The following is a 16,972-nucleotide window of genomic DNA, read 5'->3' on the forward strand; positions in this document are numbered from 1 at the left end:
TATGAAAAGTCCTTCTGAAGGTTGCACAGAATCAGACTTTCTGTCCCGTATGTCAGTCTATGTGGTCCGCCCTAACAGCTGAAGGTATCGATCCTTATGGTGATAGGAACTGCTAATGCTTCCCAATATTATCAGCATATCCCACAATGCTTTACAAGACAAACACATTGATTTGACTCCTTGCGCTACTTCATAGCCATATAAGTGATTTATGGTTATCTGTTTATCAGTCTGACTGGGATGTCTTAAAATTATTCATGATTTTTCATGCAGTCATTTAATGGAGCCTGGGGTGTTTAATGTGCACTCAGTGCTTGTTTGAAGGCAGCTGACAAATGATTCATGGACGGGAGAGCAACGTGCATTAAGTGTGTTTCACGTAATAAAGCTGCTGTAGGTGGTTTTTGTAATTGAAGCTATATAATAAAGACCCTTCACCTATAGTGTGTATAAAAAATAAAAAAACAAACAATAGTCTTTTTGACGACAGCCAGACAAACTAAACTCAAGCAAATGGTGAAATAAACACAATAATTTTAATTTAGTGGAGGTGTTAACAGATGCTGAGTTTATGCAAGAACAAAAATATCTTCTCTTCATATTTAAGTGATCACAGCGACTCCAAAACCACCACACACCATTACCCGCTGTCCAGCAGCAGGACGGGTGGAGTGAGACCACCAGGGGTCAGGTTTCTATGTCACCATGGGCCACGGTCCTTCAGAGGGCAGAGAGATTAAATCACAACTATATCACCAGTCAGTGAGTACACTCAGAGTGCATTAGGAAAAATACAGAGAAACAAATACACCCTTTTTCAAGACAAGCAACATGGTCCACAAGAAACAGAAGGAACAGATGCTTTGGTTCCCAAACATCAACTGAAGTTGCCAAAAGGGAAACTGTGTGATGCTGTAGGTTATGTAACAGCTGCACAGATGTGCTGAATTGGCACCAATCGAATAAATCTAATTAACAACAAAAAGAACAGCAGCAATAATACACCAAAACGCTGAGCTCAGTGAAACGGTTCTAAAACTGTTCAGCCAGACAATGAAGCCAGACAGAGGCTTTAATATAGTGTGAATGAACTGCATGAGCACAGAATCACTTTATCCCTCAAAGCAATAAAAACTCATTTTTAATATATCCTACTATATAGTATGTATCACAGTAGAGTACACAGGGTTCTCGTTTGTGTGTGTTACTGTGTCTTTTATAAACATTTTCTGACAGGGACACACGACCGTCACACAGTGTGTGTCTCTGGGACACAGGCTTTAGATACACTTTCATTCAACAATATTCACAATTTGTTCATTTCTCCACCATTATGTTTTCATCTCGTATGAGTTTCTCATCACGAGACTCACCTGTGTGATTCACCTGTGTGATTCACCTGTGTGATTCACCTGTGTGATTCACCTGTGTGATTCACCTGTGTGATTCACCTGTGTGATTCCCCTGTGTGATTCACCTGTGTGATTCACCTGTGTGATTCACCTGTGTGATTCCCCTGTGTGATTCACCTGTGTGATTCACCTGCGTGATTCACCTGTGTGATTCACCTGTGTGATTCCCCTGTGTGATTCACCTGTGTAATTCAGTCTGATTAAAATCGACCAATCAGCAACAGGTGTGCTGGTTCTAAGCTGCAGTGAGAGAGGAGTTAGTTCAACCCCCCAGAGAACAAGAAGAGTCCTGTTGGGTTTGTCTGTCTGTTAAAACGCTTTGGAACGTCTGCTGGTGGGATCAAGAGATAGACTAATAAAGGGTGATTGATTGATTGATTGATTGATTGATTGATTGATTGATTGATTATCACCATGCCTCTGAAAAAGATGTAAAAGTTGGAGAAAAATCAAGAGACAATGAATACAAAACAATCAAAAGTTAATGAAAAAAAAGAGACAGATATTACTACAGGTATTACTACAGATATTACTACAGGTATTACTACAGGTATTACTACAGATATTACTACAGGTATTACTACAGGTATTACTACAGGTATTACTACAGATATTACTACAGGTATTACTACAGATATTACTACAGGTATTACTACAGGTATTACTACAGGTATTACTACAGGTATTACTACAGATATTACTACAGGTAATACTACAGATATTACTACAGGTATTACTACTGATATTACTACAGGTATCACTACAGATATTACTACAGGTATTATTACAGATATTACTACAGATATTACTACATATATTACTACAAGTATTACTAGAGATATTACTACAGATATTACTACAGATATTACTACGGGTATCACTACAGATATTACTACAGGTATCACCACAGATATTACTACAGGTATCACTACAGATATTACTACAGGTATTACTACAGGTATTACTACAGGTATTACTACAGGTATTACTACAGGTATCACTACAGATATTACTACAGGTATCACTACAGATATTACTACAGGTATCACCACAGATATTACTACAGGTATCACTACAGATATTACTACAGGTATTACTACAGGTATTACTACAGGTATTACTACAGGTATTACTACAGGTATCACTACAGATATTACCACAGGTATCACTACAGATATTACTACAGGTATTACTACAGATATTACTACATGTATTACTACAGGTATTACTACAGATATTACTACAGATATTACTACAGATATTACTGACAGATATTACTACAGATATTACTACAGATATTACTACAGGTATTACTACAGATATTACTACAGATATTACTGCAGGTATTACTACAGATATTACTACAGGTATTACTGCAGATATTACTACAGGTATTACTACAGATATTACTACAGATATTACTGCAGGTATTACTACAGATATTACTACAGGTATTACTGCAGATATTACTACAGATATTACTACAGGTATTACTACAGATATTACTACAGATATTACTACAGGTATTACTACAGATATTACTACAGATATTACTGCAGGTATTACTACAGATATTACTACAGGTATTACTACAGATATTACTACAGATATTACTACAGGTATTACTACAGATATTACTACAGATATTACTGCAGATATTACTACAGATATTACTACAGGTATTACTACAGATATTACTACAGATATTACTACAGGTATTACTGCAGATATTACTACAGATATTACTACAGGTATTACTACAGATATTACTAAATGTGTGTGAAGGTTCTGTCAGCTTGGTTCAGTGTCCACAGGAGAAAATATGAATTAAAGGCAAAAAAAACTATTGAGGGAAAAGCAATGTATTCATTCCTAATTTATTTCTAAAACTGTTTTTTAATGACTATCAGGCTTTAACATGATGAGAAAAACAATATATCATTTTACTCTTTTTTTCTTTTTACATAAACAGTTATGATGTTATTCATAAAATAATTTAAATTAACAGCCTGTTTTATATTGTACTGTTGGTTAAACTCAATCCTTGCGTCGCTTCTACTGTATATTCTGTTATGACTTTGGGATGCATAAACGTCACGTTGGGATGCACACATTTTTCTAGAAGTGCATCCCAGGATGCACTGCTTTCTGGAGGTAACATGAACTGTGAGTAGAGTGTATTTGGTGTGTTTGTGAGCCTGTTTTGTCCCACTAGTGTGGACCTACACACCTCTACACAAATGCTTTTGTTCACATTGATTTTATATTGATGGAGGTGAGATGCTATCTGATCACACTGTTCTTGTGTTACATGGGCTCTCAAGGGCGTGTCACAGGAACACACACGCTATTGGAAAAGCACCTCTGGCCCAGCAGAGGTGATTTGCATGTGAATGAACGCCGGTCCTGTTGTGTCCCGGTGAGAACGATTCATCAGCGTGGCGACCTTGCAGAGGGTTACCCTCCAACCGCTACTGGGAGCAGTGGGAACACCGGCCCGCTGAGCTGGGAAATAAAACCACCTTTGTTGCTTCAAAGTTGTCTGCTTTGGGGAGATTTTGGTATTTTTTAGCTTTTCTGTGGATGAAAGATGATTTGCATTTGCAGACTTTGATTTTTGACAGGCGGGATTTGTTTGTAGGGGATGGGGATTCTGGAGATGGGTAGAGGAGATCTGAAAGTCTAATTTGGCCTTTTTTCTTCTCTATCTGGTGACTTGTGCTGTAAATTTGACAGATTTAATATAACTTTGAAAAGTGGAGTTTAAATGTGGTTGTCTCTGAACTTCATGCATATTTCCCTGAACAGCTTAGAAATGGATGGAAAGCTCAAATGATTGTGTTGTGAACAGTTTGTTCTCTGTAGATGATTGATCAGTGGTCGTCCTCCACTGAAGCTCTGGACTTCACTGTTTCTAGATTTCCTTCCCCTTAAATCCACTGAATTCTTGACATTTCCTTAATTTCCCCCGTTAACTCTCTCCTAATGTGTGTGGTTGGTCTGCTGTGTGTGTCCACAGCGGTCCGACCGATGGACAGTGACCTCTGTCTGGCTGCCCCCCCAAACACCACCAGACTCTGCCACATCAGCTGCCCCGTGGAGTGTGAGGTGTCCTCCTGGAGCGCCTGGGGGCCCTGCACCTATGAGAACTGCCAGGACCAGTCAGCCAAAAAAGGTGGACCTCCCTGTTAGAAACGCCTGTGGTCACATGACCGTTCACACGCGGTAGGAGTGTGTTCTGCGTGCTGCGGAGCGCCGCTGCTCTCCACTGAGACTCCACCGGTCGTTCACCTGCAGAGTGACTGATGTCTGACAGCATTGAATTCCTGCTCCCCATCTCATCTTCCTCCTTGCAGCCCCCCCCCCCCCCAGATAAACCCCCCATCAGGGGCTCGGACACGGCAGCGCTTGTTCTTTTAACCTGCATGATTGAAAAAAAAAAAGGTTTGGAGGGAAAAATGAAATTAAACAGAACGGCTCCAACGGCCCTCCAATAAACTGGTGTCCCGTCTGGGGTGTAGCCTGCTCCCATGAGCCCCTAAACGACATACTCAGCAAAGAGAATGAATGAATGAATGAATGAATGAATAAAGTCCTTCCAGCTCCTCCTCTCTACCACTCGTCCTCCGGGGGTGTTATCTCCTGGAACAGTTGTTGGGGGGGTGACTTTGGCTCGGCTGGACTTAATGTGTCCTCTTCCCAGAATCTTGGGTCGTGAACCCGACACCCATTCGTGTTCATGTGCTGCTACGTGCATTAGCTTAACGGAGGACCAAAACAGTCTTCATGCTCAGCTCCTGAGTTCCTGTCAGCTTCTGAACGGACTGTTAGTTCAAAGCAAACTGAAAGTATTTTAACGTTGAAACCACAGTGACCGGAGTCACCGTGGTGGGATTTAACGTCTTCACTGGAACGTTAGAGTTGTGAGATTCACTGAAGGTCACCAGACCCCCAGGGGGGAATGTTCTGTGTAATTCCACTAATAATTTATTTCTGTTGCTTCAGGTTTCAAACTGAGGAAGAGGAATATTGTCAATGACCCAACAGGGGGGACGGGGAACTGCCCCCACCTAGTGGAGGCAATACCGTGTGAGGACCCCAGCTGCTACGATTGGCTGGTGCTCAAACTGGAGGAGTGTATTCCTGATAACGAGAAGACGTGTGGACCAGGAACCCAGATCCCCCACGTCCAGTGTGTCACCAGTGATGGTGAGTGGGCGGAGTCAACGACTGGTACCAGAGTGTGTGTGGGGTGTGTGTGTGGGGTGTGTGTGAGGGGTGTGTGTGAGGGGTGTGTGTGGGGTGTGTGTGTGGGGTGTGTGTGTGGGGTGTGTGTGGGATGTCTGTTGGATGTCACTGGATGTGTGTTGGATGTTATTGGATGTGTGTTGGATGTCATTGGATGTGTGTTGGATGTCATTGGATGTGTGTTGGATGTCTGTGGGATGTGTGTTGGATGTCATTGGATGTGTGTTGGATGTCATTGGATGTGTGTTGGATGTCATTGGATGTGTGTTGGATGTCATTGGATGTGTGTTGGATGTCTGTGGGATGTGTGTTGGATGTCATTGGATGTGTGTTGGATGTCATTGGATGTGTGTTGGATGTCATTGGATGTGTGTTGGATGTCATTGGATGTGTGTTGGATGTCTGTGGGATGTGTGTTGGATGTCATTGGATGTGTGTTGGATGTCATTGGATGTGTGTTGGATGTCATTGGATGTGTGTTGGATGTCATTGGATGTGTGTTGGATGTCTGTGGGATGTGTGTTGGATGTCATTGGATGTGTGTTGGATGTCATTGGATGTGTGTTGGATGTCATTGGATGTGTGTTGGATGTCATTGGATGTGTGTTGGATGTCATTGGATGTGTGTTGGATGCCTGTCACTCCTCCATCAAACACTACTGACTGGTTTTCATGTGGTTTTTAACTGTTAAACTGTATCCTGGGTATTTCTGTGTACTCTGGTGTGTGACTTTACTGAATGTGACTGTTTGTGTGTAAGCAGAGGAATGGGATGATTAAAGCATTCATTCATTCATTCATTCATTCATTCATTCATTATTGTTAGGAAAAACTAAAAATAACAATCACATGTTCTGTAACTAGAAATAGCAGCAGATTTACTCCTCCTCGTCCTCGTCCTCGTCCTTGTCCTCGTCCTCCTCCTCCTCCTCCTTCTCCTCCTCCTCCTCCTCCTACTACTACTACTACTACTACTACTACTACTACTACTACTACTATTACTACTAATGATAATAATATAAATTACAGTAAAAATCATAATCATAATAAATGCTTTACTTATCCCCATAGGGGAGTTACGTTTTTCCACTCTCACAATCACTCGTGTAAACGTATATACAGTATCATCACAGGCCCTCACACACACACACACACACACACACACACACACACTGGCCTGCAGCATGCAGATAATGGGAGGTGGAGCGGTGGGCAGCTCTCACGGGGGGGGGGGGGGGGGGCACCAAGTGATCATCTTATGGGGGGGGGGTGCCTTGCTCAAGGGCAGTCCTCGGGAGGTGAACTGACATTTTATTTTCAAGCCAGCAGACACGGGGAGAACATACAAACACCACACAGAACATCATGGTATCAGTTTTCATCCTCACAACGACCTGAGGAGCACCAACATAACGTCACAGTGTTAACAACCTAATAAATATAAGATTTAAGGAATAGACTATGATGCTACAACACGCAGGGGGGACCAGGTCTAATCAATAGGTGTTTTTATCAATTATTTTTGTTACGTATAGCATTAAATAAGTCCAAACTGTTACAGCTACTACTTCCAGAACTGAACTTAACAACATGTGACTAAAAATAAGACATTCTTTTCTTCTTTTTGTGAGTGATATGTTTTTCTTAAGCTATTCATGTTTTACACGCTACATGTTGACCTCCATGGCTCTGACATGTACACAGACATGTGTTAGACTGAACCGTGTGTGAAATAAAACTGGTTGGGGAAGGTTCACTGGCAGAAGGTAATGTACATATGAAAATAAGATCAATTAAAAAAAACAATTATATAAATAAGACGTACTAAAAAAATACAAACATGGGCTGAAATCTGCCCTATTTATTATATTATGTTATATATGTTTTCACTTTTTATTCATTTTAATTATGGTGTGTGTGTGTGTGTGTGTGTGTGTGTGTGTGTGTGTGTGTGTGTGTGTGTGTGTGTGTGTGTGTGTGTGTGTGTGTGTCAGTTATGGGTATGGTCTTTTTGCCATTATACAGTACCCACTAATGAGATCTCCGGGGACGATGGGGGATGGGAGGGGGGAGGGAAAAGAGAAGATGGGGGTCGTTCACCAAACCTGACTCATAATCGAGGTTCACATTCAAAAGCAGCGTTTCTCTGTTATTCCAGAGACAACAATTATCTTCATTCTCCGTTCAACAACAGCTGTAACGTAAACTGGATGTAGAAAACATTTTGTTCCCAGTTTGTTTCAGTCAGTTGATCAGGTCTGCAGGAGGCTCTGGGTTACAATTCAATGAAGTGGAATCACACGTCTTCAGAATGATCAGGAATCTTTTGAATACAACACATAAAACCTGTCTCATCTTCAGACTCTTATCTGACAGGGGGGCTGCGGGTGTAGCCGATCCCAGCTGATTAGAAGTGGGGTACATCCCACATGAGACGCCAGCCCATTACAGGGCCACACATAGACTACAGCGGGACCTCTACTTACTAAATTAATTGGTTCTGGAAGAAAATTACGTAAGTAGAGACGCGTCTTCCACGTAAATGCCCTAATCCGTTCCAAGCCCCCCAAAATTCAGACATGAATGTTTTATAAAGCATAAAAATGCATCAAAACATGTAACAAATACATGTTACGATTAGATTATTACACAATAAATGAGAGTTGTGCATAACATAAAAAACGAATAGAGTAAAGAATAATAATGACGGTCGTTTACCTTTTAACTGCTGTCCTCATTGTTTTTTGCCCTCTTTGGTTCATGCCCTCTTGCCCCACCATGAACAACAGAGTGAATTCCAGTCCTCCTTCTGAACTTCTCCAACCACCCACGCGACGCCTTAAACTCCTTAAACTTCCTTTAGTTTTAATAACGTGGTGATTGTAGATGCATTACGGCCATATTCTTTGGAGAGATCAACCAAACGCATCCCTTTTTCAGGCTTTTCTATCATCTCTTGATTTGTTTGTACGGACAAAAAAACTCTTTTCTTCGTCTTTTCTTTTCCTCTTTTCTCCGTCACTTTCTTGGGGTCCATAGTGAATACTCTAAAAGTTAATATATTTACGTAAAACTATCAGAACACCTCATGGGTCGAGGGCTGAATGACAAGGACGCTGCATAGACACCTATCTAGCTCCACACAGAGGTCCCTCTTAGCCAATGGGATGCCAGGATGCTAGGTAATAGCCAATGGCAGAGCAGCTATAAGAATGTTGCTTTCAGGAACCTGTGGGAGATGCGAGTATCAGCCCATACTGTATTTTACCTTTCGTAACTCGAAATTTCTTTCGTAACTAGAGGCAATATTTTCCTGTTGAGTCGTTTCGTAAGTAGAACATTTGGTACGTAGAGACATTCGTTAGTAGAGGTTTTACTGTAGTTAGATACACACTCAGACCTGTGGACAGCTTAGAGTGACCAACCAACTAAACCACTTGTCTTTGTTGGTCGGAGGAATCCAGAGAACACAGAGAGAAAACAAACTTCACACAGTAAAGGTGAATCAAACCCAACACCTCCTGCCACCTTGTGCCACTTGTGCTCCCCAGAATGTCATTCTTACACAACTCAGTCTCCTCCTGGACTTTACTAATGCTACAAACCTGCCCAGATCTTCGTTTCTTCAGCTGCACCTGCTGTCTGTTAATGTTAGAACCAATGACCATCCTGCTGTTCTCCCTGTAGGTGTGTTTGTTGAGAAGCAGCTCTGTCAGGACGCCATCCTGCCCATGCCCACTATCTGTGAGGTCCCGTGTCCCAAGGACTGCGCCCTGAGCCCCTGGACCCCCTGGTCTCGGTGCTCCCACACGTGTTCCGGAAAAAACTCAGAGGGGAAGCAGATCAGAGCTCGCTCCATCCTGGCCTATAACGCAGGAGAAGGTAAGGAGCACCGGGGTAACAAGGAAGCATCAGGGTAACAAAGAAGCACTGGGGTAACAAAGAAGCACTAGGGTAACAAAGAAGCACTGGGGTAACAAAGAAGCACCACACACACTGAAACTCAGCAATAAAGGTTTGGTAGCATTTGAGTTCAACATCAGAAGATTTGCCTTTGAATGTTGGTCTAACACCGGAGAGATTAGAGGATTTAAATGGTTAAAAATCTGCTCTTTCATTGATCATTTGGTCTCATTTGCGTCTTCTTTGTGTATTAAATATCATCTGGATCATTCTGTTATTCTCCTGTCCTCTGCAGCTACTGCTAAGGTGGTGGCATGGGTAACTGTGATGCAGGGTAAGGGTAGAACCAGAACCAGTCTGCTCTAAATGCTGAGGCGAAGTCACAGTTCAGCTTCACATCGTTCAACACAAGAGTACAATCAGTTCATGACTTACAAGGGTTTTCCTTCCTCTGTTAAAGGTCCGTCTCTTCTGTCGTTGGTCCGTCCAATCTTTGGTAAAGTACTACTTGATGTTCTAGATGAGTCAGTGATTCCTGGTATTATAGCGTGTAGACATGTGTTGGACTAGAAGAAACTAGAAGAGTGACTTCCAGAATGAAATCTCTTCCCTCCAATTTGCACGCCCACAAAGTCCTTGTGCTTTTAGAAGAAACTCTGAGGCAAGAGTTGTAGTGAATATTCTGTAGCACCAGTGCTTGTAACCTTGAGGTGAGGAGTGGCTATTTGAATAGTGCCGTAATGATAAATTAAATGCCCCTGGGTTACAACCCAGCTCTCTGAGCACTGAGCCATACCTGCTAGGTAGAAACAAACAGGATGCTACGCAGATGGTAGGTGTCTCGCTTGGCAGCAGATCTGAAGGATCTGTTAGTCTCTGCTCTCCTTTAACATCACGTTCCATAAAATGCTTCTTCTGGTATATTCAGAGTCGCATCGACAGAAAGAAAGCAGCTCCCATATAATAGATTTACAGATGGCTCGCTCCACTGTGCATCGGGGGACACAGAGGGAGAACTGATAATTGTTTGTTGGCTTCTTTAGCATTTAGGAAGCACTACTGCATGACGTTAGGCTATGACTCCAGTTAAGCTGAAATAATCAACGTCTCCTGGCTGATTTATAAAAACTGAACAATCAGACACATTCAGAGTAAATTATGAATGTGTGTGTTATATTAGAACAAACTGATTATTCAGCTCAAGACAAACACCGAGACGGTAAAGCACCCACTAATGCACACAGGAAGTAGCTTGTTGGAACCACAATGATAGAAACTGTTCAGTGGCAGCAGTGACCACAGGTCTGCGTTCATTAAGGGGGGGGGGGTGTGTGTATCTGCTGGGTTTAATTGGAGCATAATATTTATCCATCAAATATTTAATGAACTAGTGCAGTGGTAACGGTGTGTTAGTGAGCTGTGGGTCTGACCAGAGGAAATCACCCCTTTACTATCACACAGGATCAATCTTGGGGGGCAGTCACCCCCCAGAGACCCTCTGTTTTATCTCTGATGTTGATTCAGCATTGTTTGCACTCCAATTCATTAGAGTCAGAGTTAACAGATATGTGGCCGTGTCGGTAAAGCCGCCAACAGACCCTTGTGTGATCATTCATCGTTGCTCCAATCGGGCGCCTCCAGACTTTCTGGACCAGCTCTGATTCGTTTGGTTGGATGAGTCCACTGAGGCTGGGGTCAGGAGTGGAGATATACATACGACATCAATTTAAAATGAACTTTTCCAACTGGTATGTTGGCGCGTACCTTATTTTATTGTTGGTAACATCTTGCTAATGTTGCACAAATATAAAGACGATCGTCATTAGATTGAATTTCACCAGGACAGCTGAGGATGTTTCTGTTGATTTTTCATTCTGTTAGCACAGTTGACAATTTCTAGTAATTTTACAGCACTTTTAGAGATAAAACTTCATGTAAACATATTTGTTGCAAAGTTTTTTTGTGTCTGTTGTACAATCACCCTCTGAAAGCATAGTGGACAAACAAGTTCACTATGAAACTGTTTAAGCTTTGGTTTCATGTTGGTTTCACGGCTCCTTTCGTAAATATTTAACAGAATTATGATTCACTTCAATGATAACATGTTACAGATGAATATCTATTAAATATATAGAATTTTAACGATTGTAAGACGTGCAGTTTGCATTGTCTCGTACGATGTGAGTTGTGCATATTACTGGTATAGACCACAAGTCTAAGAAATAGTATATTAAAATACAATAAAATGCAATGCATTAAGTCATTCTTGTGTATTTTGCTACCCATTCCTACCTACTGGCCCTATCTACACTCAAATCTTGGATTTAAATGAATACGCATCAGTGAAAATACGTTTTGTTGTTGGTTTTGTTGTTAAAGACAGCGCTTTGGCTCTTAAATGACGTTTCCAGGTGGGATCCAGTGTCCCAACACCAGCGCCCTGCAGGAGGTGAAGAGCTGCAACGAGCACCCCTGCACCGTGTACCACTGGCAGACCGGCGCCTGGGGGCAGTGCATCGAGGACGCCTCCATCCCGGCCGGCAACGCGTCCGTGGGCCGGACCAGAGGCAGCGACGCCTCCTGCTCCGTGGGGATGCAGACCCGCAAGGTCATCTGCGTCCGGGTCAACGTCGGCCAGGTGCCCCCGAAAAAGTAATTAGAACCATTCACACACAGACAAAACATCACTGTTCAGGCAGCTCACAGCCCTACAGAGACAGTTTCCTGGTGGTTCATGATCATGGGAGAAGACCACTGACATGATGGTGAGGATGAACGAATGGGGGTTCCAATCACGTCCTTGTCACTGTGACCTCTGACCCCAGAGAGCTGATGGGGCTCAAAATATTAATTTTTTTTCAAAAATATCAAAATATCAAAAATCAAAATATATTTTTATATTTATTTAATATTTAATATGATTTAAAATGTTTAAAAATATTTAAAAAACTGTTTTTATCAATCTATCTATCTATCTATCTATCTATCTATCTATCTATCTATCTATCTATCTATCTATCTATCTATCTATCTATCTATCTATCTATCTATCTATCTATCTATCTATATACTGTATATGTATATATATTATATATATATACACACACACACACACACACACACACACACACACACACACATATATATATCCAATAAGACAGAGCAGAGGCGTTGAGCCGATGAGCTACTGGCCAACAGTTCCCAGCATCAGCACCGTTTCCTCCCTGAGGGCATCAGCTGGGACGTGAACAAACTATTTCTTTATTAAACAGAGGCGTGTGATTGTGGTCACGCTGCAGCTCCATGCTGGGTGTGGAAATGAATATTCTTTTTATTCCTCCTGAACCTGCGGTCACACGCTGGGCGGTGAGCCCACTGCCGTGGGACAGCATCACATCAGCAGCTGTGGCTCCGACGTGTGGACGGCCAGTAGTGAACACAACGTGACATTAAAGCCGTCATCGTTAGTCTGATTGCAGAGCAGTGCATTGGGGATTGATTTGAGTGTGTGGTTTAAATATTGCACAAAAACCGTGTTAGGAAAGATTGAGATTATTTGTAGCTGGTGGATCACCGGCCATTAAGAAAATGATTTTCAGATTATGATTTTTCTTTTCTCTTAATTCAAACCTACGACTGTAAAACTAGACCCAGTGGGCTCGTAGTGCAGGAACGGAAACGTGAACACTCACTAATGGATTTCAGGATTCGCTGAAGACCCCTCACACTGATGGTTTGCACTCACAATTCTTTTCTTTTCTTTTTTAATATATAAACTACACACTTTAATACTGTAATATTCTTCACTTCTTGTTTCTCTTCCTACAAAATTTCTTTCTTTCATTTCCTCCGTCTTTATCCTTCGATGTCTTTCTTCATTGTGCTCCATCCATTTGCTCCACACTGTGTTCTCTCTTTGTTTCCTGCTTCTTCTTCCTTCTTCTTTCCAGGTATTTATGCAATGTTTTCAGAAACACTCAAATTAAGATCTGATTAAAATGCGGGGGGGCTAAAATCACAAAATACTCCCTTTACCAAACCGCACCAGTGAGAATGATGCTGTGAAAATAAGTAAAGACAGAAAAAAACATTGTGTGTGTGTGTGTGTGTGTGTGTTTGTGTGTGTGTGTGTGTGTGTGTGTGTGTGTGTGTGTGTGTGTGTGTGTGTGTGTGTGTGTGTGTGTGTGTGTGTGTGTGTGTGTGTGTGTGTGTGTGTGTGTGTTTTATTGATGAGATCTTCTGAGTCTGTCCCTGACGTTCCTGCAGGTGTCCAGAGAGTCTGCGTCCGGACACGGTCCGGCCCTGCTTGCTGCCCTGCAGGAGGGACTGTGTGGTCACCCCCTACAGCGACTGGAGCCCCTGCCCCCCCACATGTCAAACAGGTAGCAGGGCATCAGGGTCACCGGGGCCAGAGGGGGGAGTCAGGGATGCTTCTGCATGACCGTGTTCCTCAACTGATGTAGCCAATAAAATAGGGTTTTAATACTTCCAGCAGGAGCATTATCTGTTGGTGAATAGTTAATGGATGTCAGGGACAGACAGTCTCCTTTGTATTGATCTTTTTATAGGAGTTATTTAGTGGGGGTGTGGTGCTTTAGTTGTTTTTGTTTCCTTGAAGATGCTATTCTGCACGGGTAAGGGTCACAAATGTAAAGAAATAATAATATGTTACTGATAATAATAAGAATAAGGTACAATGTTGGCTTTTATGAAACCACTTTACCTACTAAATGAGTGTTTACGCACAGATTTAATTTACATTTAGACACAATGTTCACATGAACCTTATAATTGGTATAGCTGGATAAATCCTTTCTATTACGAGCAGGGGCTGTTTTTAAAGACACCTAGTAGTTATAAACTGTCTGCTTTAGACCAGCAGACATGAGACGACTCCTGGGTTCAGAAGCTACACATTACAGTCAAACATCGTACAGCGAATGAGTTACACCTCAGGTGTTTTATCAGTCTTTTAATAATTACTTTTAAAATAATATAGAGTCTTAAACGATGCCTTAGTACCCAGGCTATCCTCACCCAACGCAGGCTGGTCAGTGTTGGTAACTACGTTATATCAGGGCACGAGGACATCCGTACTTCTTTTACTATCTAAAAGCCTTTTATTCTGTGGTGAAGCTGTACTGTATGAATAAATAATCCTCAGCAGGAGTCACTGGGGTGTTGTGAGAAGTGTAATCGGATATGACCGTCCAGATATAGACGTGGACTTCCTGTAAAGTCATCACCCCCACCTCCCACAGAGAAGTATTGAATAACACAGAGTAGAGGATGGAGATGGTTCCAATACTCTGCCTGATTGAATTAGACTCCCATTGAGGTGGTTACCATTAGCGGGGGGGGTGGGGGGTGGGGCAAACAAATGGAATTGTGACCCAATGAGGCTTCATCACATTCTCTGTACTTATTTCAAGAAATGTGGGAGATCCTGGAATCCCAACACAGTTTATTCTGCTCTATTTAATCGTTCAGATTTAATCTGGGTTCCCTGTGATGAGCTGTGATTGGCTAACCCACGACCAATACAAACGTCTCATCCTCAAGAAACAGCAGGAATGAATGAATAAATCTGGGTTCCAAGTTTCTAAGGTCTGTGTACCTAAAACGATCCGTTCACGTGTGCCTTTGGTCAGGAGGTAACACCAAGAAGAAGCAGACCAGGAACCGTATCGTCATTCAGTCTCCAGCCAATGGGGGACAAGACTGTCCTGAAGTCCTCACCCAGGAGAGGGAGTGTGAGGCCCCGCCCATCTGCACGGGATTCAGGTAACTGTTCCCCCCTGGAATAAATTAAATGTTTCTTCAGATCAAGCCCTGATTAGTCTAAATAGATAAAAGAGATAAAAAGATTGTCAGAGCCAAAGAACAGGAGGGAACATGAATACAACACCAGCGACTGCCTTACAGTCAAACAGGAAATAGTTCAGTGCTACACTTCTAGACTTTGCATGAAAACCAAATTTATAAGCTTCACTTATAAGACACTGAATGAATGAATCCTGATTGGTTGTTAGCATGTGGTCCCCCCCCCCCCCACTGGCTAACTCTTTCCTTCATCAGATGGAAAACACACAAGTGGCGGCGGTGCCAGCTGGTTCCGTGGTCGGTCCGTCAGGAGAGTCCAGGTGCTCAGGAGACCTGTGGGCCCGGCATGCAGGTTCGAGGTGAGGACACACACACACACACACACACACACACACACACACACACACACAAACACACACACACAAACACACACACACACACACACACACACACACACACACACACACACACACACACACACACACACACACACACACACACACACAGACTCCCCAGCAGACCTGCTGTAGAATACAATGGATGGATGGACTTCAGATGTTTCTTTTAATTTCTAGTGACTTTACAGGCTTTTATAAACACACTGTTATAAACACACTGTTATAAACACACTGTTATAAACACACTGCTATAAACACACTGTTATAAACACAGTTATAAACTCACTGTTATAAACACACTGTTATAAACACACTGTTATAAACACAGTTATAAACTCACTGTTATAAACACACTGTTATAAACACACTGTTATAAAAGCACTGTTATAAACGCACTGTTATAAACGTACTGTTACATACGCACTGTTATAAACGTACTGTTACAAACGCACTGTTATAAACGCACTGTTATAAACACACTGTTATAAACACACTGTTATAAACACATTGTGTGTTTCTACCGGTGCAGTCTGGACTGTCCCTTTCTTGCTGAGTGGAACACTAATGTGTGGCCTGAGGAGGAAGAACAATTGACCTGATATCTTTGCACACACTCAGACCATTAACATGTCAGCAGTGGGTCATTATCTGATCCTAATGGGGGGTGGGGGGTGGGGGGGTTCATCGTTATGGAGGACTACCTGTAACCAGAGACACAATCCAATACATCCTCCACTCACTGGATGTGTGTGTGTGTGTGTGTGTGTGTGTGTGTGTGTGTGTGTGTGTGTGTGTGTGTGTGTGTGTGTGTGTGTGTGTGTGTGTGTGTGTGTGTGTAAGGCGTATCCTCAGTGTCATAGTGAACACATAACCAGTTTCAGAGCAGATGAACACGTTACTAAATCCCAACTGGTTTTTGATGAATGAAAGCAGCTTGATCTCTTTTAAGTGTTCTTTACCACATGTTGGTGGATGGATACGACATCAGTGAGACCGGATCTCGTTCTTTACCGCGTGTTGGCGGATGGATACGACATCAGTGAGACCGGATCTCGTTCTTTACCGCTTGTTGACGGATGGATACGACATCAGTGAGACCGGATCATGTTCTTTACCACGTGTTGGCGGATGGATACGACATCAGTGAGACCGGATCTCGTTCTTTACCACGTGTTGGCGGATGGATAC

General features: G+C 42.3%; 1 protein-coding gene across 1 annotated transcript in view; it reads left to right on the forward strand.

The window, feature by feature from the left end:
* Positions 1–16,972, forward strand: part of thsd7aa (thrombospondin, type I, domain containing 7Aa) — a 94,459-nt gene that overhangs the window by 50,820 nt on the left and 26,667 nt on the right. The window contains exons 5-11 of the mRNA XM_068333927.1: positions 4,432–4,587; positions 5,418–5,621; positions 9,348–9,542; positions 11,975–12,215; positions 13,830–13,945; positions 15,215–15,347; positions 15,642–15,745. Of these exons, the coding sequence (XP_068190028.1) occupies positions 4,432–4,587; positions 5,418–5,621; positions 9,348–9,542; positions 11,975–12,215; positions 13,830–13,945; positions 15,215–15,347; positions 15,642–15,745 (1,149 nt within the window). The remainder of the gene's footprint in view (positions 1–4,431; positions 4,588–5,417; positions 5,622–9,347; positions 9,543–11,974; positions 12,216–13,829; positions 13,946–15,214; positions 15,348–15,641; positions 15,746–16,972) is intronic.

The sequence above is a fragment of the Antennarius striatus genome, chromosome 14 (genome assembly GCF_040054535.1).
Source record: "Antennarius striatus isolate MH-2024 chromosome 14, ASM4005453v1, whole genome shotgun sequence".
Classification (NCBI taxonomy): Eukaryota; Metazoa; Chordata; class Actinopteri; order Lophiiformes; family Antennariidae; genus Antennarius; species Antennarius striatus.